Source organism: Amblyraja radiata, chromosome 40 (genome assembly GCF_010909765.2).
Source record: "Amblyraja radiata isolate CabotCenter1 chromosome 40, sAmbRad1.1.pri, whole genome shotgun sequence".
Classification (NCBI taxonomy): Eukaryota; Metazoa; Chordata; class Chondrichthyes; order Rajiformes; family Rajidae; genus Amblyraja; species Amblyraja radiata.
The window spans coordinates 1,752,805-1,780,049 of record NC_045995.1 but is presented as its reverse complement, the minus strand read 5'-3'; the positions used below and the strand labels follow the sequence as shown (position 1 = coordinate 1,780,049).

At 46.3% G+C, this 27,245-nt stretch overlaps 1 protein-coding gene across 1 annotated transcript in view; it reads right to left on the bottom strand.

Annotated features, from left to right (window-relative positions):
- The window catches only part of LOC116967621 (alpha-2-macroglobulin-like), a 77,973-nt gene that overhangs the window by 36,438 nt on the left and 14,290 nt on the right, over positions 1 to 27,245 (bottom strand). Inside the window, exons 5-10 of the mRNA XM_033014226.1 lie at positions 26,795 to 26,815; positions 25,722 to 25,887; positions 23,470 to 23,554; positions 2,861 to 2,960; positions 656 to 770; positions 324 to 433 (exon numbers count right to left, since the gene is read on the bottom strand). Of these exons, the coding sequence (XP_032870117.1) occupies positions 324 to 433; positions 656 to 770; positions 2,861 to 2,960; positions 23,470 to 23,554; positions 25,722 to 25,887; positions 26,795 to 26,815 (597 nt within the window). The remainder of the gene's footprint in view (positions 1 to 323; positions 434 to 655; positions 771 to 2,860; positions 2,961 to 23,469; positions 23,555 to 25,721; positions 25,888 to 26,794; positions 26,816 to 27,245) is intronic.

Genomic DNA, 27,245 nt, shown 5'->3' with positions numbered 1-27,245 from the left:
CACTGTGTGTGTACATGTGCGTGTATGTGTACATGTGCGTGTGTGTGTATCACACTGTGTGTGTGTGTGTGCGCGTGTACATGTGCATGTGTGTACATATGTGTGTGTTTGTGTGTGTGTACATTTACATGTGTGCGTGTGTGTACATGTGCGTGTGTGTGTACATGTGTGCGTGTGTTTGTGTGTGTGCATCACACTGTGTGTGTGTGTGTGTGTGTGGGGGGGAGGGGAGATTCCCCATGTAGGGATGTACAAAGAGTGTGTGTGTGTGTGTGGGGATTTTCACCCCCTGTTGCAGTGTACCACACATCACCACACCTTACCTTTCCTGTGTACGGGATCCCGGTCTTGTAGTATTTTTCCACCTCCTCAAAACTGATCGTGGTGACCTCTGATGATACCTGGCAGCTGCCCGAACCTTCCCTCCTTATCCCTGTGGATGGTGTCAAACTCAGTCACCCAGAGGTGAGGGAGGGAGGGAGAAAGTGGGATGAAGGAGAGGATGGGAGAGTGAGCGAGGGAAAGGGGAATTGAGAGAGGGATAGGGGGATGAAGGTGAGGATGGAGAGACGGAGCGAGGGCAGGATGGAGTGGGGGATGAAGGAGAAAGGGATCGAGGGAGTGGGGGGTGAAGCAGAGTTCGGCACAGTCTCACCTGTCCCCTCCTCAGCCACTACGAAGTGTGCGTGGATGTTCCCAGAGCGCCGGTTGGTCCTGATCCGGAAGGTGTCCATGGACAGATCCCTGGAGAAGCAGCCGTCTGTATCCGTCTGAGGGTGTGAGAGGGGAGAGTGAGACCCAGGGGCAAGAGCTGAGCTGGGAAACTCATCCACACCCTCCTGTCCCACCCCCACCCCCTCCCTGTATCCATGTGTGTTTACCGGAATTATGCCTGGATTAGGGGGCATTACCTGCAGGGGACTGTTTACCAGAATGATGCCTGGATTGACTGCAGGGGGAGGTTGGACTGACTTTATAGTCATACAACATGGAAACAAGTCCTTCGGTCCAATTTTCCCATTGCTGACCAGAAGTGCTCCGTCTCCACTAGTACTGCCCACCTGCATTTGGCTCACATTCCTCTAAAGCATTCCTGCCCATGTAACTGTCCAAATGTCTTTTGAAAGAGAGGCGCAGTGGCACAGTTGTGGCAGAGACCCGGGATAGGTCCTGACCACAAATGCTGCTTGTATGTTGACCCTGTGACTGTGTGGGTTTTTTCCGGATGATCTGGTTTTCTCACCACATTCCTAAGAAGTACAGGTTTGTAGATTAGTTGTCAATATTGTTTAGGTTAGTGCTACTGTACACGGTGATCGCTGGTAGGCTCAGATTCAGTGGGCCAAAACGCCTCTGTTACGCCTCATATACCCTGTTTGAATAAGGTGCCTCTCAGTTTCCAATTCAATCTTTTCTCTCTCACCTTAAACCTTTGTCCCCTGGTTCTTGATTCTCCTACTCTGGGTAAAGGACTATGCACCTCATGATCTTTTACACTTCACCCCTTAGCCTCGTGCGTTCCATGGAATAAAGTCCTAGCCTGCTCAAACACTCCCGATAGGGCAGGCCATTAATTCCTGCAACATCCTGGTAAATCTTCTCTGCATTATATGCAGCTTAACAACATCTTTCCTGTAACAGGGTGACCAAAAATGAACATAATATTCCTCATGTGACCTCACCAATGTCTTGTGCAAATGTCACATAACTTCCCAACTTCCCATAACATAACATACATAACATGCACTCCCCTTCCTCAGCCCTCGGGCTGTCTCCTCCCATCCCTCGGCCCTCGGGCTCCTCCTCCTCCTTTTTCCTTTCTTCTCCCCCCCCCCCCCATCAGTCTGAAGAAGGGTTTCGGCCAGAAACGTTGCCTATTTCCTTTGCTCCATAGATGCTGCTGCACCCGCTGAGTTTCTCCAGCATTTTTGTGTACCATCCCAACTTCTATACTCAGCACCCTGAGTAATGAAGGCCTATGACCAAGCCTTCTTGACCAACCTATCTACTTGTGACACCATTTCAAGGAACAATGTACCTGTACTCCTAGATCCCTCTGCTCTACAACACTCCCCAGGGCCCTGTCATTCACTGTGTGGATCCTGCCTTGGTTTGACTTCCCAAAATGCAACACTTGCACCTATCTGTATTGCACTTTCTTCCCAATAACCCTTTCTGGCTTAATCCCTCCCTTCACCACCTCCAGTTTAAATTCCAGTTGGAATATTTTGGAGGACCAAGAAACCAAGAACCAAGAAACTCCATCAACCATTCCTCAGCCCACTTGCTCAACTGATTAAGATGCCACTGTAATTTTTGATAACCATCTTCACTATCTTTGGTGTCATCTGCAAACATACTAACCATTCTCGTACATTCTCATCCAAATCACAAACAGCAATGGGCCCAGATCCGATCCCTGATGCACACCACAGGTCTCCAGTCCGAAAAAAAACCTTCCATCACCCTTTGCTTCCTTCCATGAAACCAATTCCATAACCAGTCGGCTAGATCTCCCTGGATCCCATGCAATCTATCCTTCCAGAACAGCCTACCAAGTGGAAACTTATCAAATGCCTTGCGTTCCATATAGACAATGTCTATGGCTTTGCCTTCATCATCCTTTTTCATTGCCTCTTCAATAAACTCAATGAGATTCGTAAGACACGATCTATCACGTACAAAACCATGCCAACTATTTCTCAGCAGCCCCTATCTATCCAAAATGCATGTATATCTTATCCCTCAGAATCTTCTCCAGTAATTTGCCACTCTCCAGTATCTCAGCATGATTTGACTGGACAGTACACAAACAAAACATGGTACAGGTGACAATAATAAACCAATACCAGGTACTGACCTTGCCTGTCATGATGTGACAGTTTCTCTGAGAACGGTAAACTGTTTGCAGGCAAACAGTGCCGTTAACATCTCCCCGCATGGGTTTACCATAGGTGTATCTGCAAAACATTCACAGCACCGGTCATTGACAGAGAGCCTCTACCCCGTCCCCTCACACATTCCCAGCATCAGACAGGAGAGAAGCACCTCTACCCTGTCCCATCACACAGACAGACAGGAGAAGCTGTTATTCAATTTGTGAGGAATTTGACTGTGTCTCCTTGAAAGTTGTAGGATCAGAAGTAACTGGCAGATTGCCAAGAGCACTTGGAAACAGGGGAGCTGAGATTTGGATTGATGTTGTGGCTGTTTACATTGAATACCTCCCTCCCATACAGATTTAACTCGTCCAGGTTAGCTGGTAAAGAGGGGAACTGGGTTTTTTTGGTTGCCAGTGAAGCTGAAGTGGTTCAAATGGACCTGGGGGTCAAAACATTCAGTTGCAACTTCGACGGGGAAGATCGACTCGGACAGTCCTTGTTTATCTTGTTTAGCCTTTGTTGCTTTTCTGGGTACTTGTGGCGCCACCCGGTGATTAGGCCACTCACTGTGCGAACCCTCATAGGGTCATGTACGTGTCTGTGTAATGGCAGGAAGGCATTGTCACGGGGTTTTTTTAATTTTATTTTTTTTGTTTATATTTTTTTGAAAAAAGATTAGAATAAGAAAAAGAAGTTAGATAGTAAAGGATAGAAAGATGTGAAATATATAGTGTGTGAAAAAAGAAAACGAGTAAATGAAGAAAGTTGAGAGAGAGAATAGAGAAAATAAAGTAAAATAAAAAAGAAAAGGAGATCATTATTTATAATCTTGACCAACCCTCGTCCAGTCCTGAAACAGTTATTTTTTACAATTGTGTTGCACCATATGATTCCAAAAAAACGACGAATGGAGACCAACTCGTTATGAATTGGTCTGATTTATCCATTAGGAGGAATCGCATTTCCTCAAGATGAGCGGTGTCCAGCATACTTGCAATCCACATTTTAAGCGTTGGTATTGATGTACCCTTCCAAAATTTAAGAATTAATTTTTTTGCTATTATTAAACCATAGTTAAGGAATAGATTTTGAGATGTGTTCAATTTATTCCCATCTTCCATTACGCCAAATATAATCATTTCAGTATTAGGTTCCATTCTTGTCTTGAATAATTTTGTAAATATTTCAAAAATATCATTCCAAAATCTATAAAGTTTTATGCAGGAAACTAAGGAGTGTGTTATAGTTGCCTTTTGGGCTAGACATTTATCACAAGTGGCGGATATATTTGGATAAAATTTGTTCAATCTTGTTTTTGAATAATATAATCTATGTACAATTTTAGATTGAATTAGATTATGTCTTACATGAATTGAACATTTGTGAATATATATCAGGTATTTTTCCCATTTAACCTTCGTAATTTTTATCATTAGTTCCCGTTCCCACTCTTCTCTAAGTACCTCTGTCGATGGTAGGTCTATATTTAGAATACTATTATATAAATATGATATTAATTTTTGTGAGTCAGCTTCAATATTCATTGCTTCTTCCAATAAGTCAGGAGTTACTTTTTGATATCCTTGTATATATTTTTTCACGAAATCGCAAATCTGAAGATATTTAAAATATTGGTTGTTTTTCAATTTAAATTTTAATTGTAGTTGTTGGAATGATAGTAAGTTTCCCATTTCGTACATATCCCCGATCCTTCTAATTCCGAGACTTTCCCATTGGTTATATGTCTTATCAATAAGAGATGGTTTAAATAAAGGGTTATTCGCTATTGGCATTAAAAGTGATAGATTTCTTAATTTTAAAGATAATTTTATTTGTTTCCAAATTCTTATTGTACCATATATAATTGGGTTCTTCTTATATATTGTGTTATTCAGTTTTTTGGGGGAGAAGAGGATCGTTCCTATATTACAAGGATGGCAATCCTCCTTCTCCATTTTTATCCATTCTGTCTGTTGGGTAGAACTATCCAACCAATAAATCATATTCTTAATATGCACTGCCCAGTAATAATACATAAAATTCGGAAGTGAAAGTCCCCCGACCTCTTTTGGTTTACATAAGTGTTTTTTTGTGATTCTATGTGATCTATAGTCCCAAATATAATTAGTAATATTAGAGGCTAATTTAAAAATATATATATTTTGGTATATATACCGGTATAGATTGAAATAGGTATAGTAATTGTGTCACGGGGTTTAGGGGTGTGCCCTAGTATAAGTAAGGAGCCCCGGGTCGGCCTTCCCCCATTCGCATGTGTGTTGTTCTCTTTAATTAATCAATAAAGATCTCTTTGATTCACCACGCGTGGCTTGCTTATTCACCCGCCATACACTTCTTAATTAGATTGTCCGTTAAATGTTGGAATGCGCTGTTTAAAGCAGCAACAGCAATAAGATTTTAATTTATTAAGTACCTATAACTTTTGTCATGCCACTACTCAAAGATGGCGACCACACAGACCTACGTAGCTACTGAGCCTTGACCGTTGTTTGAGTTAATGAGGGGTAAAAATGGGATTAAAATGAAAATACTTTTGCCTTGAAAGACAGTGGGAAGTCTGTTTTCATGTTAAATTCTGCACAGGTGGTGGCTATAGGTGGACTGCTGCTCAAGTTTTGACTGCTGTTCAGCCCAACACTTCTGAATGTTTCCAAACTGCTAACTGGCAGTTTTGATCGATCCAGTACTTGGAAGAGTGATTGTTTTAACTGGGAATGTGTTATTTACAGTAACAACAGGTGATGTTAGTTCTGTCGACAGTGAGTTGTCAGAATGGCCAGATCCCAGCACTGTGTCTCGAATGGCCGAAATCTGGGAGTTTCGGGAGTTTCTGCGAGAATCCAAGGGCAGTAAGAATAAAGTCCAGTTAGCTGCCAACCGATGGTCGGACCTACCAGGACTTATCCGGTCGCTTGATAACATCCTTCATAATAAGAGGGGCAGGGTCCTCAGGGGTGAACGGTGCCAGTTCCATGATCTTTTGAAGCTCCTAAGAGAGGGGCAGAGGGCAATATTTGGCTCCACTCCCGTGAAGAGTGCTAGTAGAAAAAGCTAGTGTTTTCAACAAGATTACAGTAGCTAGCCTAAACAGTAATGGTGGTGGGCGGATCTCTGTAGATTTCACCACCTATCAGTCAGAGAAGGGAAGTACACAGTGAGCTTTCTGCAAAAAACACATACTGTTGCCAAAGATGAACCCACCTGGCTCCTGGAGTGGGAAGGGGGGGGGGGGTCTACATGAGCCATCTCAACACTAATTCGAGTGGGATGGCCTTCCTGTTGGCCCCGACTTCCAGCCGGAGATCATGAAGGTGCAGGAAATTGTGCCGGGCCGTTTGTTGTATCTCACCATGTGCCTGGATGGCGTGCCGTTATATTTTATTAATGCAGGCGTACTTACTACAGGCGATAACTGCTCTGCTGAGCACTATTGATTTTGGGGAGTGTGTCTTTCTTGGGGGGGATTTCAATTGTACCCTTGAGGTGAGATATCGCTCTGGTACTCAGCGTGCCCCAGCAGCAGCAAAGAAGTTGAGAGAGTCGATTGATTCCTTTGAGTTGGTTGCTGCGTGACGGTATCTCCACCCTGATCCCAACGCTTTCTCGTGGAGGTCAGAGGGCGTATCGATCGCATGAATATCTCCAGAGCGTAGTCTCTCGTGTCTCGGTGACCGGTGCCGTGCTTGGACCACAGCCTGGTGCGACTGGACTTGATCCCAGCACTCACACGGGCAGGGTCTGCATACTTGCACTTTAATAACTGGCTGCTGGAGGATCGCTGATTCCAGGATTCATTCAGACAGTTTAGGGCAAAGTGGAGAGAGACAGACAGGCTTCACTTCCCTTAGGCAGTGGTGGGTGGGATGTGGGAAAGGCGTTCATCTGTCTCTTTTGTCAGGAGTACACGAGGGGGTCGACCAAGAGGCAGGACGCTGAGGTCGAACGACTCGAGAGAGAGAGAGTTAGTTAACTCGGAGTCTGGCTTGGGTCAGATCGGTGAGGACTCCTGTGAGTGGGGAGTTTATCAGGAGAGGAAGGAAGCGCTGAGGGACCTGCAGATTGCGCAGTCCCGAGGCACTTATGTGAGGTTGCGAGTCCAGTGTTGCACAATCTGGACCGCGCTTCACATTTCATTTTCTCTCTAGAGAAAGGGCGTCGAGCTGCTTGTGGATGATGGCTCCTCTGTCACTGATCCAGAGAGTCGTGTTTTAGTTCGGTCCTTTCACGGGACTCTGTTCTCTGCAGATGGTTTTAGCGGGGAGGCTCAGCGGGTCCTGTGGGAGGGTCGGTCTACTGACTGTAGATAGAGGGGAGGTTGAACTCAGTGATGACCCGTTACTGTACATTTACTGTACAGATTGCTCCTGCACACTCTACACTTCCTCACCCTCTTCTTCTGTCCGGACACACTCTGGCGGTCCGTGTTACCACATGATGGCAGGATCGGTCCCCAGTGGAGTTCTCTCTATAAGGGAGTCTTCCCCCTTTACAATGAGGACCTGAGGTGGAGAGTGTTGTAGAGCTGTGGTGTGTACTAAATATTTAAGTCGGTACACGGACTCGCCAACCGCCTGTAACTTCTGCGGCGAGGAAGAGACCTTGTTCCATGTGGATAACGAATGTGAGAGGTGGCAGCCCCAGTACGACTATCTGAAGGGGCTGCTCCTCAAGATTTGGTTGCATTTTAGTCCCACGATTCTGGTATTTGGGCACAAGGCAGGGAGTAGGGAGTGTCGATCGGGAGGGTCTCCTGGGCCTGGCCAAGATGACCATTGGCGGATCCAGGCAGCGGGTAGTCGATGGTCACACCAGAGTCGGCTGTATGCCCCTCTTCCGGGCCTAGGTCCATGTTCACGTGTCCCTGGAGAGGGAACCACGGGGACTCTAGAGGCCCTCTGGTCTCCGCAGATGGAGTGTATTGTAGATACAGAAGCCACTATTGCATTATAATGATTCATTTGAACATTTTTGCATCTTCTGGTACACTGTAATATGCAATTCCTCTCCATGGATTGTCACCTTGTCGTGGTAGAGAAGCTTGTGTGGACCTGAGTGATGCCGTCTGGAGCTATGCTCCTGGTAGGGACACCCATGCGGTAAGGTCGCGGGGGAGGTCTCTAATAAAGAGCAATCCAACCAAGACTTCAATGGTGCAACAGGCGGAGGACGATGGCTGGCTTGTGGAGCATCACAAAGGCAGATGAAGGCTGCAGCAGAAAAGAGGCCCCGGTTGTCTTGGATTATTATAACCATACTAGACCAAGTGCAGACCCGTTGGGTCTGTTCCCCCAACATGCGGTTGTGGGGGGGGGGGGGGGAGGAGGCATGCAGCGTCACACACACTAACTATCCCTCCCCCCCCCGCACTCACACTAATTACCCCCTTGATATTATATTAATATTGTTAATTTGCTCCTTTTACCCCATAACCACCCTATCTACTGACACATAGCCCCCAACTTGCAGTCACATCTAGAGAGGGGTGGGGGGGCAGGGGTAGAGAGTGAGGGCAGAGAGAGAAGGCACAGAGACAGAGAGAGAGAGACAGAGACACAGAGATAGGGGCAAGAGGGCGAGCGGGTGGAGAGGAGGAGAAGAGGGAGGGTGAGTGAGTGGGGATAGGTGGGGGAGGAGGTGAGGAGAGAGGGAGGGTGAGAGTGAGGGTGAGAGTGAGGGGGAGAGTGAGGGGGAAAGTGAGGGGGAGAGTGTGGGGGAGAGTGTGGGGGAGAGAGAGGGGGGTGAGGGGGAGAGGTGGGGAACAGGGAGGGGGGAGGGTGGAGGGAAGAAGGTAAGGGGTGTGGAGGGGAGGGGGTTTAGGGGAGGGAGGGGAGAGAGAGAGAGAGGGGGGAGAGAGGGGAGGAGTAAGCTGAGGGGGGGAGAGAGAGGTTGTGCTGAGAGGGCGGTGAAGTGAGGGGAGGGGGAGAGGTGGGGAGCAGGTAGGTGAGGGAGGGTGGAGGGAAGGTGGTAGGGGTGTGTGAAGGGGATGGGGGGGAGAGGAGAATGGGGGAGGAGAGGGGGGAAGAGGAGGGGGAGAGGAGGGGGGGAGAGGAGAGAGGGGGGAGAGGAGAGAGGGGGGGAGAGGAGAGAGGGGGGAGAGGAGAGAGGGGGGAGAGGAGAGAGGGGGGAGAGGAGAGAGGGGGGAGAGGAGAGAGGGGGGGAGAGGAGAGAAGGGGGAGAGGAGAGAGGGGGGAGAGGAGAGAGGGGGGGAGAGCAGAGAGGGGGGGAGAGGAGAAGGGGGGAGAGGAGAGGGGGGGAGAGGAGAGGGGGGGAGAGGAGAGGGGGTGGATGGGGAGAGAGGTGGGGAGAGAGAGAGGAGGGGAGATAGAGTGCCTTTTTACTTCAACCCAAACAACCATTTGCAGGCAGTACTTTTTTACTTCAAACTAACCATATTTTCATTTTCAAACCACATTAAGGGTACTCACATGTGTTCAGTGTCATTCAGAGCTCAGAGTGACCTCCATCTTGAAGAGACTGATTGAGGCACACCACTTCCTGGTTTTATAGTCCCGCCCCCTCCCTCCAGCAGGGGCAGCAGAGAGAATGGTGATTTTTTTTAAAAAACATTAATTTCTCTCTGATTTTTCATCGATGGGAAAAATACTCTGGTCCAGGAAGGCAGACGTGGGCTCTGATCGAGGTGGCCAAAAATGACGGCCATAGGTGGCGGCGTTCTCTCCGAAATCGCAGCACAGTGGGCCAAAAGCAGTCAAGTTCAGACTTTTAATAATATAGATAACAATTACAGCACGGAACCAGACCATCTCGGCCCTTCTAGTCCGTGCCGAAAACTTATTCTCACCTAGTCCCATCTACCTGCACTCAGACCATAACCCTCCATTCCTTTCCCGTCCATATACCTATCCAATTCATTTTTAAATGATAAAATCGAACCTGCCTCCACCACTTTCACTGGAAGCTCACTCCGCACAACTAGCACTCTCTTAGTAAAGAAGTTCCCCCTAATGTTACCCCTAAACTTGTTCTCAAATCATGTCCTCTTGTTTGAATCTTCCCTACTCTCAATGGAAAAAGCTTATCCACGTCAACTCTGTCTATCCCTCTCATCATTATCAAGACCTCTATCATGTCCCCCCTTAACCTTCTGCGTTCCAAAGAATAAAGACCTAACTTGTTCAACCTTTCTCTGTAACTTAGGTTCTGAAACCCAGGCATCATTCTAGTAAATCTCTTCTGTACTCTCTCTATTTTGTTTACATCTTTCCTATAATTTGGCGACCAAAATTGTACACCATACTCCAGAAATGGCCTCACCAATGCCTTGCACAATTTTAAAATGACATCCCAACTTCTATACTCAATGCTCTGATTTATAAACGCCAGCACACAAAAAGCTTTATTTACCACCCTATCTATATGAGATTACACCTTCAGGGAACTATGCACAGTTATTCCTCAATCCCACTGTTCAACTACATTCCACAATTCGCTACCATTTACCATGTATGTCCTATTTTGAATTGTCCTGCCAAGATGTAGCACCTCACACTTATCAGCATTAAACTCCATCTGCCATCTTTCAGCCCACTCTTCCAAATGGCCTAAATCTCTCTGTAGACTTTGAAAATCTACCTCATTTATCCACAACACCACCTATCTTAGTATCATCTGTATACTAACTAATCCAATTTACCACACCATCATCCAGATCATTGATGTATATGACAAACAACAGTGGACCCAACACAGATCCCTGAGGCACCCCACTAGTCACCGGCCTCCAATCTGGCAAACAGCCATCCACCATTACTCTCTGGCATCTCCCATTCAGCCAGTTGAATCCATCTTGCTACTCCACCATTAATACCGAACAAATTAACCTTCTTAACCAACCTTCCAGTGGAGCCTTGTCAAAGGCTTTACTGAAGTCCATATAGACAACATCCACCGCTTTACCCTCATCAATTTCTCTAGTAACCTCTTCAAAAAATTCAAGATTAGTCAAACATGACCTTCCAGGCACAAATCCATGTTGAATGTTCCTAATCAGACCCTGTTTATCCAGATGCTTATATATATTATCTCAAAGTATTCTTTCCATTAATTTGCCCACCACTGACGTCAAACTAACAGGTCTATAATTGCTAGGTTAATTCATAGAACCCTTTTTAAACAATGGAACAACATGTGCAGTACGCCAATCCTCTGGCACCATTCCCGTTTCTAATGACATTTGAAATATTTCTGTCATAGCCCTGCTATTTCTACATTAACTTCCCTCAATGTCCTTGGGAATATCCTGTCAGGACCTGGAGACTTATCTACTATTATATTTTTCAAAAGTGTCAGAACTTCCTCTTCTTTGAATCTCATAGTTTCCATAGCTACTCTAGTTGTTTGTCCAGGACAAGGGGTCACAGCTTAAGGATAGAGGGGAAATCCTTTAGGACCAAGATGAGAAAAATATTTTTCACACAGAGAGTGGTGAATCTTTGGAACTCTCTACCACAGAAGGTAGTTGAGGCCAGTTCATTGGCTCTTTAAGAGGGAGTTAGATATGGGCCTTGTGGCTAAAGGGATCAAGGGGTATGGAGAGAAGGCAGGTACGGGATACCGAGTTGGATGATCAGCCATGATCATATTGAATGGCGGTGCAGGCTCGAAGGGCCGAATGGCCTACTCCTGCACCTATTTTCTATGTTTCTATGTTTCCCTTACCTCGCATAATTCAATATCCTTCTTGGTGAATAATCATATAACCATATAACAATTACAGCTCGGAAACAGGCCATCTCGGACCTACAAGTCCGTGCCGAACGATTATTTTCCCCTAGTCCCATCTACCTGCACTCAGACCAAGCTCATTCCACACAGCTACCACTCTCTGAGTAAAGAAGTTCCCCCTCATATTACCCCTAAACTTCTGTCCCTTAATTCTGAAGTCATGTCCTCTTGTTTGAACCTTCCCTACTCTCAATGGGAAAAGCTTGTCCATGTCAACTCTGTCTATCCCTCTCATCATTTTAAAGACCTCTATCAAGTCCCCCCTTAACCATCTGCACTCCAGAGAATAAAGACCTAATATATATTATCTCTAAGTATCTTTTCCATTAATTTGCCCACCACTGAAGTCAAACTAACAGGTCTATAATTGCTAGGTTTACACTTAGCGAATACCGAAGAAAAGAAATTGTTCAATATCTTCCCCATCTCTTTTGGCTCTGCAGATAGCTGTCTACTCTGGCTCTCTAATGGACCAATTGTATCCCTCGTTATCCTTTTGCTATTAATATAGCTGTAGAAACCCTTTGGATTTACTTTCACCTTACAAAGCAACCTCATATCTTCTTTTAGCTTTTCTAATTTCTTTCTTAAGATTCTTTTTACATTCTTTTACAAGCACGGACAAGATTCCATGCCACTGGATTCTGACAGATCTGTCAAGGACCGTGGGGTGGCTGTCTGTGCACCAGTCTCCCCACGTGAAACAAAGTCACGCACAGGCTTCCTCCATGAGAGGACAGTCATACTCGTTTCCAGGCAGGCAGGCAGGTTTACCACTGCTACACGGGTGGTTTTAAACTGAATAAGGGGGGTGGGGTGTCAAATGGGATAGTCGAGGATGGAGTTAAAGGGAAAGAGAGTAAAGGGGTGGTTAATGACGTAGAAAATAGGTGCAGGATTAGGCCATTCGGCTCTTCGAGCCTGCACCGGCATTCAATGTGATCATGGTTGATCATCCCTCAGTATCCTGAACCTGCCTTCTCTCCATACCCCCTAATACCTTTAGCCACGAGGGCCACATCTAACTCCCTCTTAAATATAGCCAATGAACTGGCCTCAACTACCTTCTGTGGCAGATAATTCCAGAGATTCACCACTCTGTGTGAAAAATGTTTTTCTCATCTCGGTCCTAAAAGATTTCCCCCTTATCCTTAAACTGTGACCCCTTGTTCCGGACTTCCCCAACATCGGGAACAATCGTCCTGCATCTAGCCTGTTAAACTCCTTAAGAATTTTGTAAGTTTTTATAAGATCCCCCCTCAATCTTCTAAATTCTAGCGAGTGCAAGCCGAGTCTATCCAAGTCTTTCTTCATATGAAAGTCCTGACATCCCTGGAATCAGTCTGGTGAACCTTCTCTGTACTCCCTCTATGGCAAGAATGTCTTTCCTCAGATTAGGTGATCAAAACTGTACACAATACTCCAGATGTGGTCTCACCAAGACCCTGTACAACTGCAGTAGAACCTCCTTGCTCCTATACTCAAATCCTTTTGCTATGAATGCTAACATACCATTCGCTTTCTTCACTGCCTGCTGCACCTGCATGCCTACTTTAAATGACTGGTGTACCATGACACCCAGGTCTCGTTGCATCTCCCCTTTTCCTAATCGGCCACCATTCAGATAATAGTCGACTTTCCTGTTTTTGCCACCAAAGTGGATAACCTCACATTTATCCACATTATACTGCATCTGCCATGCATTTGCCCACTCACCCGACCTATCCAAGTCACCTTGAAGCCTCTTAGCATCCTCCTCACAGCTAACACTGCCCCCCAGCTTCGTGTCATCTGCAAACTTACCCCTGAATTAACGGGAAAGGAAGCTCACAAAGGGATAGGAGAGTATTGCCAAGTGTAATGGGGATCGATGAGAAGGGTGAGATGCGTAAGGAATTAAAAATATTGTATATGAATGCGCGAAGTATAAGAAGTAAAGTAGATGAGCTTGAGGCTCAGGAAGAGGTTGGTAGATATGACATTGTGGGGATTACTGAGACGTGGCTGCAGGAGGATCGGGCCTGGGAACTTAATATTCAGGGTTATACATCCAATAGAAAGGACAGGCAGGTGAGCAGAGGTGGGGGGGTAGCTCTGCTGGTGAGGCAGGGAATTCAGTCCCTTGCGAGGGATGACATAGGAACTGACGAGGTAGAGTCACTGTGGATTGAGTTGAGGAATTGTAAAGGCAAGAAGACACTAATTGGTGTCATTTACAGACCCCCAAATAGTAGCCCTGATGTAGGGTGTAAGTTGCAGCAGGAGTTAAAACTGGCATGTAACAAAGGTAATGCCATTGTGGTGATGGGGGATTGCAATATGCAGGTAGACTGGGAAAATCAGGTTGGTTCAAGACCCCAAGAAAGAGAGTTTGTAGAATGCCTCTGAGACAGAGGCCCGGGGAGCCGTTGGTGAGAGGAGGAGTTACACAAATCTGCAGCATTCCATCTCACTTCCAGAGAAGGAGTCTGGCGGAAGCCTCTGATTTGTGGAAGAGGACTAGAGGAAGCAGCTGATTGGGTGCAACCCCAGGTTTACATTTCTGCTTTCAGGCTAAGGGATCAGGGAGTTAAGGGATCAGGGAGTTAAGGGATCAGTGAGTTAAGGGATCAGTGAGTTAAGGGATCAGTGAGTTAAGGGATCAGTGAGTTAAGGGATCAGTGAGTTAAGGGATCAGTGAGTTAAGGGATCAGTGAGTTAAGGGTTCAGTATTTATTAGTAAAGGTACAGTTGAAAGGTTAAATATTTTTATAGTGTGAGGGAGTAAAGGTACAGTGAGCTAAGGGTTCTTCCAGCAGTTTGAATTGTATTGTACTTGTATTGTATCCAGGGTAAGGCAGGAAAATGAGGGCCAGGGCAGTTTACTGTTCTGGATGTCAGATGTGGGAGGTCATGGAGTCGGATTGCCCTCCAGACGTCCACATCTGCGCCAGGTGCATCGGGAATGGGGGGGGGGGGGGTGGGACTCAAATAGAGAAAACTAGTAGAGAGAGTGTGAGGCAGGAGGCAGAGAAGGGAAGCACTCGGACCCAAAATCTAGGGGAGAAAGTAGAAAAAGAAAATAAACAGAGAATAAGGGGCGGTGGGTTTCTTAAATGTGCATATTATAATGCTAGGAGCATTGTAAGAAAGGTGGGTGAGCTTAGAGCCTGGATTGATACCTGGAAGTATGATGTTGTGGCGATCAGTGAAACATTGTTGCAGGAGGGCTGTGATTGGAAACTAAATATTCCAGGATTTCGTTGCTTCAGGTGTGATAGAATTGGAGGGGCAAGAGGTGGAGGTGTTGCATTGCTTGTCAGGGAAGATATTACAGCAGTGCTTTGGCAGGATAGATTGGAGGGATCGTCGAGGGAGGCTATTTGGGTGGAACTGAGATGTGGGAAATGTGTAGCAACACTTATAGGGGTGTATTATCGGAGGAGGAGCCATCCTGGGGAACGGCTGCTAACAAGCAGCTGTCCGTTTTATTAGTTTTTAGTGAATTTTGTCCTATGTTTGTTGGGGAATTTGACTTTTTTTATGTGGGGCGGAAGGGGGAAACTATTTTCTAGGTCCCTACCTGGTCGGCGAGGCAGCTTTTTCCCCGGGCTGCACCGTCGACCCGTCCTTGCGGCCTACCAGCGGGAGTGGAGTGGCGTTTTCCGGGCGGGGACCGCCCAGCACCTTCAGCTTCGGTGGCGGCACAGCGCTGGAGCACTATCGCGGAGTGGAGCGGGCGATGCCTTGCCTGGGTCACCTCGCTGGAGCTCCGGTATGCTGAGACCGCCGTGATCAACACTGTCGAGCTGCGGGACTGTGGATGGGTTTTTTTGTGTGTAAATGATTATTTTATTCTGTGTCCAAGATGGCTGCCGGAAGGGAGTGTACGCTGGCGCGGTTTAGCTGCCGCTGCTCTCTCTTCACATCGTGTTTTTGATTTTTGTCTTTGGATTGAATTCTGTCTTTAACTTGTGTACTGGTGATGTCTTTACTATTTATTTCATTCCGCTTACATGTTTTTACTCTATTTGCTAAATTTTGTAAGGTGTCCTTGACTCTTGAAAGGCGCCCATAAATAAAATGTATTATTATTTTTATTATTATAGACCACCACATGGGGAGCGAGAATTGGAAGAGCAAATATGTAAGGAGATAGCAGATATTAGTAGTAAGCACAAGGTAGTGATTGTGGGAGATTTCAATTTTCCACACATAGACTGGGAAACACATTCTGTAAATGTGCTGGATGGTTTGGAGTTTGTAAAATGTGTGCAGGATAGTTTTTTGCAGCAATACATAGAGGTACCTACTAGAGAAGGGGCAGTGCTGGACCTCCTGTTAGGAAATGAGACAGGTCAGGTGGCGGAGGTATGCGTTGGGGAACACTTCGGGTCCAGTGATCACAATACCATTAGTTTCAATATAATTATGGAAAGGGTCAGAACTAGACCGAGGGTTGAGATTTTTGATTGGAGAAAGGCTAACTTTGTTGAGATGCGAAAGGATTTGGGTGGAACTAAGAAATGGGAAAGGGGTAGCAACACTTATAGGGGTGTATTATAGACCGCCAAATGGGGAGCGAGAATTGGAAGAGCAAATATGTAAGGAGATTGCAGATATTAGTAGTAAGCACAAGGTAGTGATTGTGGGAGATTTCAATTTTCCACACATAGACTGGGAAACACATTCTGTAAATGGGCTGGATGGGTTGGAGTTTGTAAAATGTGTGCAGGATAGTTTTTTGCAACAATACATAGAAGTACCTACTAGAGAAGGGGCGGTACTGGACCTCCTGTTAGGAAATGAGATGGGTCAGGTGGCAGAGGTATGCGTTGGGGAACAGTTCGGGTCCAGTGATCACAATACCATTAGTTTCAATATAATTATGGAGAGGGACAAAACTGGACCTAGGGTTGAGATTTTTGATTGGAGAAAGGCTAACTTTGAGGAGATGCGAAAGGATTTAAAAGGAGTAAATTGGGACAGTTTGTTTTATGGGAAAGATGTGGAAGAGAAATGGAGTACATTCAAAGGTGAAATTTTAAGAGTACAGAATCTTTATGTCCCTGTTCGGTTGAAAGGAAATTGTAAAAATTGTAAAGAGCCATGGTTTTCAAGGGAAATTGGACACTTGGTTCGGAAAAAGAGGGATATCTACAATAGTTATAGGCAGCATGGAGTAAATGAGGTGCTTGAGGAGTATAAAGAATGTAAAAAGAATCTTAAGAAAGAAATAAGAAAAGCTAAAAGAAGATATGAGGTTGCTTTGGCAAGTAAGGTAAAAGTAAATCCGAAGGGTTTCTACCGCTATATTAATAGCAAAAGGATAACGAGGGATAAAATTGGTCCATTAGAGAGTCAGAGTGGCCAACTATCTGCAGAGCCAAAAGAGATGGGGGAGATATTGAACAGTTTCTTTTCTTCGGTATTCACCAAGGAGAAGGATATTGAATTATGTGAGGTAAGGGAAACAAGTAGAGTAGCTATGGAAACTATGAGGATCAAAGAAGAGGAAGTACTGACACTTTTGAGAAATATAAAAGTGGATAAGTCTCCAGGTCCGGACAGGATATTCCCTAGGACATTGAGGGAAGTTAGTGTAGAAATAGCAGGGGCTATGGCAGAAATATTTCAAATGTCATTAGAAACGGGAATAGTGCCGGAGGATTGGCGTACTGCGCATGTTGTTCCATTGTTTAAAAAGGGGTCTAAGAGTAAACCTAGCAATTATAGACCTATTAGTTTGACGTCAGTGGTGGGCAAATTAATGGAAAGAATACTTAGAGATAATATATATAAGCATCTGGATAAACAGGGTCTGATTAGGAACAGTCAACATGGATTTGTGCCTGGAAGGTCATGTTTAACTAATCTTCTTGAATTTTTTGAAGATGTTACTCGGGAAATTGATGAGGGTAAAGCAGTGGATGTTGTGTATATGGACTTCAGTAAGGCCTTTGACAAGGTTCCTCATGGAAGGTTGGTTAAGAAGGTTCAATGGTTGGGTATTAATGGTGGAGTAGCAAGATGGATTCAACAGTGGCTGAATGGGAGATGCCAGAGAGTAATGGTGGATGGTTGTTTGTCAGGTTGGAGGCCAGTGACGAGTGGGGTGCCACAGGGATCTGTGTTGGGTCCACTGTTGTTTGTCATGTACATCAATGATCTGGACGATGGTGTGGTAAATTGGATTAGTAAGTATGCAGATGATACTAAGATATGTGGGGTTGCGGGAAATGAAGTAGAGTTTCAAAGTCTACAGAGAGATTTATGCCAGTTGGAAGAGTGGGCTGAAAGATGGCAGATGGAGTTTAATGCTGATAAGTGTGAGGTGCTACATCTTGGCAGGACAAATCAAAATAGGACGTACATGGTAAATGGTAGGGAATTGAAGAATGTAGGTGAACAGAGGGATCTGGGAATAACTGTGCACAGTTCCATGAAAGTGGAATCTCATGTAGATAGGGTGGTAAAGAAAGCTTTTGGTGTGCTGGCCTTTATAAATCAGAGCATTGAGTATAGAAGTTGGGATGTAATGTTAAAATTGTACAAGGCATTGGTGAGGCCAATTCTGGAGTATGGTGTACAATTTTGGTCGCCTAATTATAGGAAGGATGTCAACAAAATAGAGAGAGTACAGAGGAGATTTACTAGAATGTTGCCTGGGTTTCAGCAACTAAGTTACAGAGAAAGGTTGAACAAGTTAGGGCTTTATTCTTTGGAGCGCAGAAGGTTAAGGGGGGACTTGATAGAGGTTTTTAAAATGATGAGAGGGATAGACAGAGTTGACGTGGAAAAGCTTTTCCCACTGAGAGTAGGGAAGATTCAAACAAGGGGACATGACTTGAGAATTAAGGGACTGAAGTTTAGGGGTAACATGAGGGGGAACTTCTTTACTCAGAGTGGTAGCTGTGTGGAATGAGCTTCCAGTGAAGGAGGTGGAGGCAGGTTCGTTTCTATCATTTAAAAATAAATTGGATAGTTATATGGATGGGAAAGGAATGGAGGGTTATGGTCTGAGCGCAGGTATATGGGACTAGGGGAGACTATGTGTTCGGCACGGACTAGAGGGGTCGAGATGGCCTGTTTCCGTGCTGTAATTGTTATATGGTTATATGGTTATATTTAAAAGGAGTGAATTGGGACATTTTGTTTTATGGGAAGGATGTAGGAGAAATGGAGGACATTTAAAGGGGAAATTTTAAGAGTACAGAATCTTTGTGTACCTTCGATTTTCCAGCATCTGCAGTTCCTTCTTAAACATCTTTATGTCCCTGTTCGGTTGAAAGGAAATAGTAAAAATTGGAAAGAGCCATGGTTTTCAAGGGAAATTGGACACTTGGTTCGGAAAAAGAGAGAGATCTACAATAATTATAGGCAGCATGGAGTGAATGAGGTGCTTGAGGTGTATAAAGAATGTAAAAAGAATCTTAAGAAATAAATTAGAAAAGCTAAAAGAAGATATGAGGTCGCTTTGTAAGGTGAAAGTAAATCCAAAGGGTTTCTACAGCTATATTAATAGCAAAAGGATAACGAGGGATAAAATCGGTCCATTAGAGAGACAGAGTGGACAGCTATCTGCAGAGCCAAAAGAGATGGGGGAGATATTGAACAATTTCTTTTCTTCGGTATTCACCAAAGAGAAGGATATTGAATTATGTGAGGTAAGGGAAACAAGTAGAGTAGCTATGGATACTATGAGATTCAAAGAAAAAGAAGTACTGACACTTTTGAAAAATATAAAAGTGGATAAGTCTCCAGGTCCTGACAGGATATTCCCTAGGACATTGAGGGAAGTAAGTGTGGAAATAGCAGGGACTATGACAGAAATATTTCAAATGTCATTAGAAACGGGAATAGTGCCCGAGGATTGGCGTACTGAGCATGTAGTTCCATTGTTTAAAACGTTTCTAAGAGTAAACCTAGCAATTATAGACCTGTTATTTTGACTTCAGTGGTGGGCAAATTAATGGAAAAGATACTTCGAGATAATATATATAAGCATCTGGATAAACAGGGTCTGATTAGGAACAGTCAACATGGATTTGTGCCTGGAAGGTCATGTTTGACTAATCTTCTTGAATTTTTTGAAGAGGTTACTAGCGAAATTGACGAGGGTAAAGCAGTGGATGTTGTCTATATGGACTTTAGTAAGGCCTTTGACAAGGTTCCTCATGGAAGGTTGGTTAAGAAGGTTCAATTGTTGGGTATAAATGCAGGAGTAGCAAGATGGATTCAACAGTGGCTGAATGGGAGACGCCAGAGGGTAATGGTGGATGGCTGTTTGACAGATTGGAGGCAGGTGACTAGTGGGGTGCCTCAGGATCTGTGTTGGGTCCACTGTTGTTTGTCATGTACATCAATGATCTGGATGAAGGTTTGGTAAATTGGATTAGTAAGTATGCAGATGATACTAAGATAGGTGGTGTTGTGGATAATGAAGTAGATTTCCAAAGTCTGCAGAGAGATTTAGGCCATTTGGAAGAATGGGCTGAAAGATGGCAGATGGAGTTTAATGCTGATAAGTGTGAGGTGCTACCTCTTGGCAGGACTAATCAAAATAGTACATACATGGTAAATGGTAGCGAATTGAGGAATGCAGTTGCACAGAGGGATCTAGGAATAACTGTGCATAGTTTCCTGAAGGTGGAATCTCATGTAGATAGGGTGATAAAGAAAGCTTTTGGTGTGCTGGCCTTTATAAATCAGAGCATTGAGTATAGCAGTTGGGATGTAATGTTAAAATTGTACAAGGCATTGGTGAGACCAATTCTGGAGTATGGTGTACAATTTTGGTTGCCCACTTATATGAAGGATGTCAACAAAATAGAGAGAGTGCAGAGGAGATTTACTAGAATGTTGCCTGGGTTTCAGCAACTAAGTTACAGAGGAAGGTTGAATAAGTTAGGTCTTTACCCTCTGGAGCGCAGAAGGTTAAGGGGGGACTTGATAGAGGTCTTTAAAATGATGAGAGGGATAGACAGAGTTGACGTGGACAAGCTTTTGCCATTGAGACTAGGGAAGATTCAAACAAGAGGACATGACTTCAGAATTAAGGGACAGAAGTTTAGGGGTAACATGAGGGGGAACTTCTTTACTCAGAGAGTGGTAGCTGTGTGGAATGAGCTTCCAGTGCAAGTGGTGGAGGCAGGTTCGATTTTATCATTTAAAAATAAATTGGATAGGTATATGGATGGGAAAGGAATGGAGGGTTATGGTCTGAGTGCAGGTAGATGGGACTAGGAGAAAATAATTGTTCGGCACGGACTTGTAGGGCCGAGATGGCCTGTTTCCGTGCTGTAATTGTTATATGGTTATATGTTTATGGTTATATGGATTCTTAGAGCAGCTTGTAATGGAGACGACCAGAGAAAAGGCAATTCTGGATTTAGTGTTGTCCAATGAACCAGATATGATAAGAGAATTCGAGGTAAAGGAACCGCTGGAGGTAGTGATCATAATATGATTAGTTTTAATCTGCAATTTGAGAAGGAAAACGTTAAATCGGAAGTGTCAGTGATGCAGTTGAACAAAGGGGACTATGAAGGCATGAGAGGGGAGCTGGCCAAGGTAGACTGGAAAGAGATCCTAGCAGGAATGACAGTGGAAGAGCAATGGCAGGAATTTTTGGGCATAATCCGGAAGACGCAGGATCATTTCATTCCTAAAAGGAAGAAAGATTCTAAGGGGAGTAGGAGGCAACCGTGGCTGACAAGAGAAGTTAGGGATAGAATAAAACTAAAAGAAAAGATGTATAACACAGCAAAGAGTAGCCGGAAGCCAGAGGATTGGGAAACTTTCATCGGACAACATAAGGAAACAAAATGGGCAATAGGGGATGAAAAGATGAAGTACGAAGGGAAGCTGGCCTGGAATATAAAGAAGGACAGTAAAAGCTTCTTTAGATATGTTAAGGGAAAAAGAGTAGCAAAGTCAAATGTGGGTCCCTTGAAGGCAGACACGGGTGAAATTATTATGGGCAACAAGGAAATGGCAGAAGAGTTGAATATGTACTTCACTAAGGAAGACAAAAACAGTCTCCCAGATGTACTGGGGGACAGAGGATCTAAGGAGGTAGAGGAACTGAAAGAAATGTTCATTAGGCGATAAATAGTATTGAGTAGGCTAATGGGACTGAAGGATGATAAATCCCCTGGGCCTGATGGTCTGCATCCCAGGGTCCTCAGGGAGGTGGCTCTAGAAATAGTGGATGCATTGGTGATCATTTTCCAATGTTCAATAGGTTCAGGATCAGTTCCTGTGGATTGGAGGATAGCTAATGTTATCCCACTTTTCAAGAAAGGAGCGAGAGAGAAAATGGGGAATTACAGACCAGTTAGCTTGACCGGTCGTGGGAAAGATGCTGGAGTCAATTATTAAGAGGTAATAATGGGGCATTTGGATAGCAGTAAAATAATCAGTCCAAGTCAACATGGATTTATGAAATGGAAATCATGCTTGACTAATCTTCTGGAATTTTTTGAGGATGTGACAAGTAAAATGGATGAAGGGGTGCCAGTGGATGTAGTGTATCTAGACTTTCAGAAAGCCTTTGATAAGGTCCCGCACGGGAAACTGGTGACTAAAATTAGAGCACATGGTATTGGGGGTAGGGTGTTTACCATATATATTAATGATTTGGAAGAGGGAATTAGGAGCAACACTAGCAAGTTTGCGGATGACACAAAGCTGGGTGGCAGTGTGAACTGTGAAGAAGATGTTAAGAGGTTGCAGGGTGACCTGGACAAATTGAGTGAGTGGGCAGATGCAGTATAATATAGATAAATGTGAGGTTATCCACTTTGGCGGCAAAAACAAGGGGGCAGATTATTATCTCAACGGGGTAAGGTTAGGTAAGGGGGGGTACAGCGAGACCTGGGTGTCCTTGTACACCGGTCACTGAAAGTTGGCGTGCAGGTACAGCAGGCAGTGAAGAAAGCTAATGGAATGTTGGACTTCATAACAAGAGGATTTCAGTATAGGAGTAGACAGGTTCTTCTGCAGTTGTATAGGGCTCTGGTGAGACTGTCATATGACGGGACTGTCATATGAGGAAAGATTGAAAACACTAGGCTTGGATTCACTGGAGTTTAGAAGGATGAGGGGGATCTTATGGAAACATATAAAATTATAAAAGGACTGGACCAGCTAGATGCAGGAAAAATGTTCCCAATGTTGGGCGAGTACAGAACCAGGGGCCACAGTCTTAGAATAAAGGGAAGGTCATTTAAGGCTGAGGTGAGAAAAAACTTTTTCTCCCAGAGAGATGTGAATTTATGGAATTCCCTGCCACAGAGGGCAGTGGAGGCCAAGTCACTGGATGGATTTAAGAGAGAGTTAGATAGAGGTCTAGGGGCGAGTGGAGTCAAGGGATATGGGGAGAAGGCAGGCACGGGTTATTGATAGGGGACGATCAGCCATGATCACAATGAATGTCGGTGCTGGCTCGAAGGGCCGAATGGCCTCCTCCTGAACGTATTTTCTATATTTCTATGTGTGACCGCCAATGAATATGCAATTATTGAATAAAGTCCTTGGAAGGAAAAAAAGAGTGAAGCTCCCTCTGCACTGTCCCCGCACACACTCCCGTGATCAGACACAGAGTGAAGTTCCCTCTGCATGGTCCCATTACACACTCCCGTGATCAGACACAGAGTGAAGCTCCCTCCGCATGGTCCCATCACACACTCCCGTGATCAGACACAGAGTGAAGCTCCCTCTGCATGGTCCCATCACACACTCCCGTGATCAGACACAGAGTGAAGCTCCCTCTGCATGGTCCCATCACACACATGAGCTGACTAAGTTGTGGCTCAGAATTGAAAGCAGACCTGTTTACCTGCCACACACTTTGATGAGAATCCTTGTGTCTAGGATAGTGATTTGTTTGGGAAGATGAACCTTCAGTTCAAACTTGGGCAGCACTGTAAGACAGAGGGAGAAGGTCAGTGAAGCTGCATCCCCTCCCCAACGCGGTCCCCCACCCACCGCACTCCCTAACCCGGCACACTCCTCCCGCCCTGCCTCCCTCCCTCTGGCTTCAGTTCCCCGATACCCATCCACACCTCCTCCAGAGACCCTTCAATGGCCCACGACCCAAACTCTTCCCCCCCAGAGCCTCTTTCCACCTGGGAACTCTGTCCGTCTGTCCCAAACTCCTCTCCTAGGACACAGACAAGGAGGAGGTTTCTCAGTCAGATCGGATCCCTGTAACCTCTGACTTGGGACAGGTATAGGCAGCTGGGATCATGCATCCTTGGCCATCGGCCCTCTATCTCCTCACGTCTCCGAAATATCCACCGGCTTCACCTCCTCCAGGGAGAAGGCCCCAATGCTTCATGGGAATCCCTTACCGTTGGCTCCCCATCTCACACGGGATGTCCCATGTTTTCAATGGAGCCCCTCGCTCGAGGCTACCCCAGGAAAGAGAGCCTCCTTCCTGCATCTCTTCCCTCGGGATATCAGAGGCAGGTCGAGAGATTCAGGCTCCTGGCCGGAAATATGTCCACAATCTATCCTGTACCAACCACATCAACACTATGGCCAAGAAAGAAGACCAACACCTCGACTTCCTCAGAACACTAAGGAATTTCAGCAGGTCTCCGAAACCCTTCTCAACAGAAAGACAAATTGGAAACACAACAGTATCTCATATTTCACTTGGGCAGATTACAGCCCAGTGGAATGATTTTTGATTTCTCGAATTTCAAGTAGCCCCGGCATTCCCTTTCCCTCGATCCCTCCCCCACCCAAGTCGCACCAGCTTCTTGTTTTCACCCAACAAACAGCTAACAATGGCCCGTTTCCTTTATCACCGTTACTTTTTTTACATATCTTTCATTCATTGTTCTTTATCTCTCTACATCACCATCTATATCTCTTGTTTCCCTTATCCTTAACTAGTCTGAAGAAGGGTCTTCCGGCACCTCTCCTGTATTTAAAGACGACTCGTAATTTTCAACTAGGGCTCCCACAATTTCCTCTCTAGTTTCCCGCAATGTCTCGGATATATCTGATCAGGCCCTGGAGATGTGTCTACCTTCCATCATGATAGTACCTTCAGCACCTCTTAAACTGTAACACTGACTGCTGTCAAGACTGTTCACACCTCAGAGGGTGGAGAATCTGTGGAATTATTTGCCACAGAAGGCTGTGGAGGCCAAGACTGGATATTTTCAAGGCAGTGATAGATTCTTCATTAGTATGGGTATCCAGAGAAGGCAGGAGAATGGGGGGAGATAGATAAGCCATGATTGAAGCGTAGAGTAGACTTGATGGGCGAAATGGCCTAATTCTGCTCCTATCACAGATACATGGAAAATAGGTGGAGTAGGCCATTCGGCCCTTCGAGCCAGCACCACCATTCAATGTGATCATGGCTGATCATCCACAGTCAGTAGTACCCCATTAGCTCTATTTAACTCTCTTTTGAATGCATCCAGTGAATCTGCCTCAACTACCTTCTGAGGCAGAGAATTCTACACATTCGCAACTCTCTGGGTGAAAATGTTTTTCCTCATCTCAGTTCTAAATAGCCTACCACTTATTCTTAAACTGTGGCCCCTGGTTCTGGACTCCCTCAACATCGGGAACATGTTTCCTGCATCTAGCTTGTCCAATCCGTTAATAATTTTATATGTTTCTATCAGATCCCCTCGTATCCTTCTAAATTCCAGTGAATACAAGCCAAGTCATTCAATTCTTTCATCATATGACAGTCCCACCATCCTGGGAATTAACCTGGTGAACCTACGGTGCACTCCATCAATAGCAAGAATATCCTTCCTCGAATTAGGAGACCAAAACTGCACATGAACTTATGAAGAAGGTCTTTGGTCATCATCAGTCAGGGCATTGAGCGTAGAAGTTGAAAAGTTAGAGGGGAGAGGTGGGAGTTGGCAGGGAGGGTACAGGGAGCGGGGAGAGAGGAGCATATGCCCGGTCCCCTGGTGATGAACAGTAATAGTCTGGTCCATTCCAAACGTCCTGCCATTGATCCCTCGGCTGCTTCCCTGCACCGGCAGAATGCAGGGATGTGCGGAGGGGGTGTGAATGGGGAGATGTCCGGATCCCGTGGCAGGGATTGCTCACCGTATTCCTCCACGGTGAAGCTGTGGGTCACTTTCCCGCTGGACTTCTGCACTTGGATCATGTACGAGCCCATCGGAGTGTCGGGACTCAGGTCGAAGCTGAGATCCACGATCCCATGACTGCCCGCCTGGTCCAGCCACTGGCCAATCCGATACTGCGCAAGGTCCTGAGGATCACAACATCGCCAGCAGTTCACTCACTCTCTGTCTCTCCCTCGTCACTCACTATCCACCTCATCGCTCTCTCGCTCATCACTGCCTGTTCTCCCTCTCGTCCCTCGCTCTCTCTCCTCCGCTTCTCCCTCCCACCCCTTCGCTCACTCCCGCTCACTCTCACCCTCATGTCTATTTCTTACTCTCTCTGCTTCCATTTCTCATATTCTCTCTTTCAATGCACCCTTCTGCGTCTCTCGCTCTCTTAATCTTACTCCCACTTGTAACTATCCCTCACCGCCCCTCCCACAGCGCGGTGCTCCCTCACTGCCCCTCCCACAGCGCGGCGCTCCCTCACTGCCCCTCCCACAGCGCGACGCTCCCTCACTGCCCCTCCCACAGCGCGGCGCTCCCTCACTGCCCCTCCCACAGCGCGGCGCTCCCTCACCGCCCCTCCCACAGCGCGGCGCTCCCTCACTGCCCCTCCCACAGCGCGGCGCTCCCGTATCGCCCCACCCACAGCGCGGCGCTCCTTCAGTACCGCACTCCCTGCGTACCGCCCCTCCTGCAGCGCTGCCTGATTTGGCACAGGGGCCAACATGCCAGGCTGGGCTGTGAGGCTCCGTGCATCATAGAGCTGCTTCCCCCAGAGGGGCCACTGCCCACCCCCCACCTCTATGCATCAGCCCCAGCTGCATCGGTGCAGTGGAGGAACCCGGCAGTGGAACACGGTGTCCGCCCAGGGATTTGGCTCTGCCGTGGGGCCGAACTCCGCCCCTGGGACCAGCCGCCGTGCGACCCGCCTCTGCCGTGGGACCGGCCTCGGCCCCAGGGACCGGCGGGCTCATGGACCGTGGACCGGCGCTCGGAGCTGGGGTGATCGTGCGCTGCCCTCCCCCGCAGTCCATCACAGACACTCACATAGAGGATTATCAGCGGGTACTGGGGAGAGAAAGAGAAGGCAGTCAGTGGGGGCACAGCACAGCTTGGAGCCCTTAGAACAGTCTCCCGCACGCACGGGGAGGGGGCAGGTCAGGGTGGGGGTGGTGAGGGCGGACTGGAGTGGCTTGAGGGGAGAGGGGGAAGTCGAGCGGGAGAGGAAAGGAGGTGAAGGGAGGGGGAGACCGAGGAGGTGAAGGGGGAGATGGGAATATTGTGGGGGTAGGGGCAAGCAGAGGGGGCTGAGATAGGGTGAAAGTTCCAGGGAGGGGCAGGAAGGTCTAGGGATTGATCTGGGGGATGGGGAGGGTATCGGTGGGGTTGGGGTCAGGGGGGCAGGAGGGTCCACTGAGGGAGGGTCCAGGAGAGGGGGTTATGGAGGAGGAGAGTCTGGGCGAGTGTGGTGTGGATGTGGGAAAGGGTCCTGCAGGGG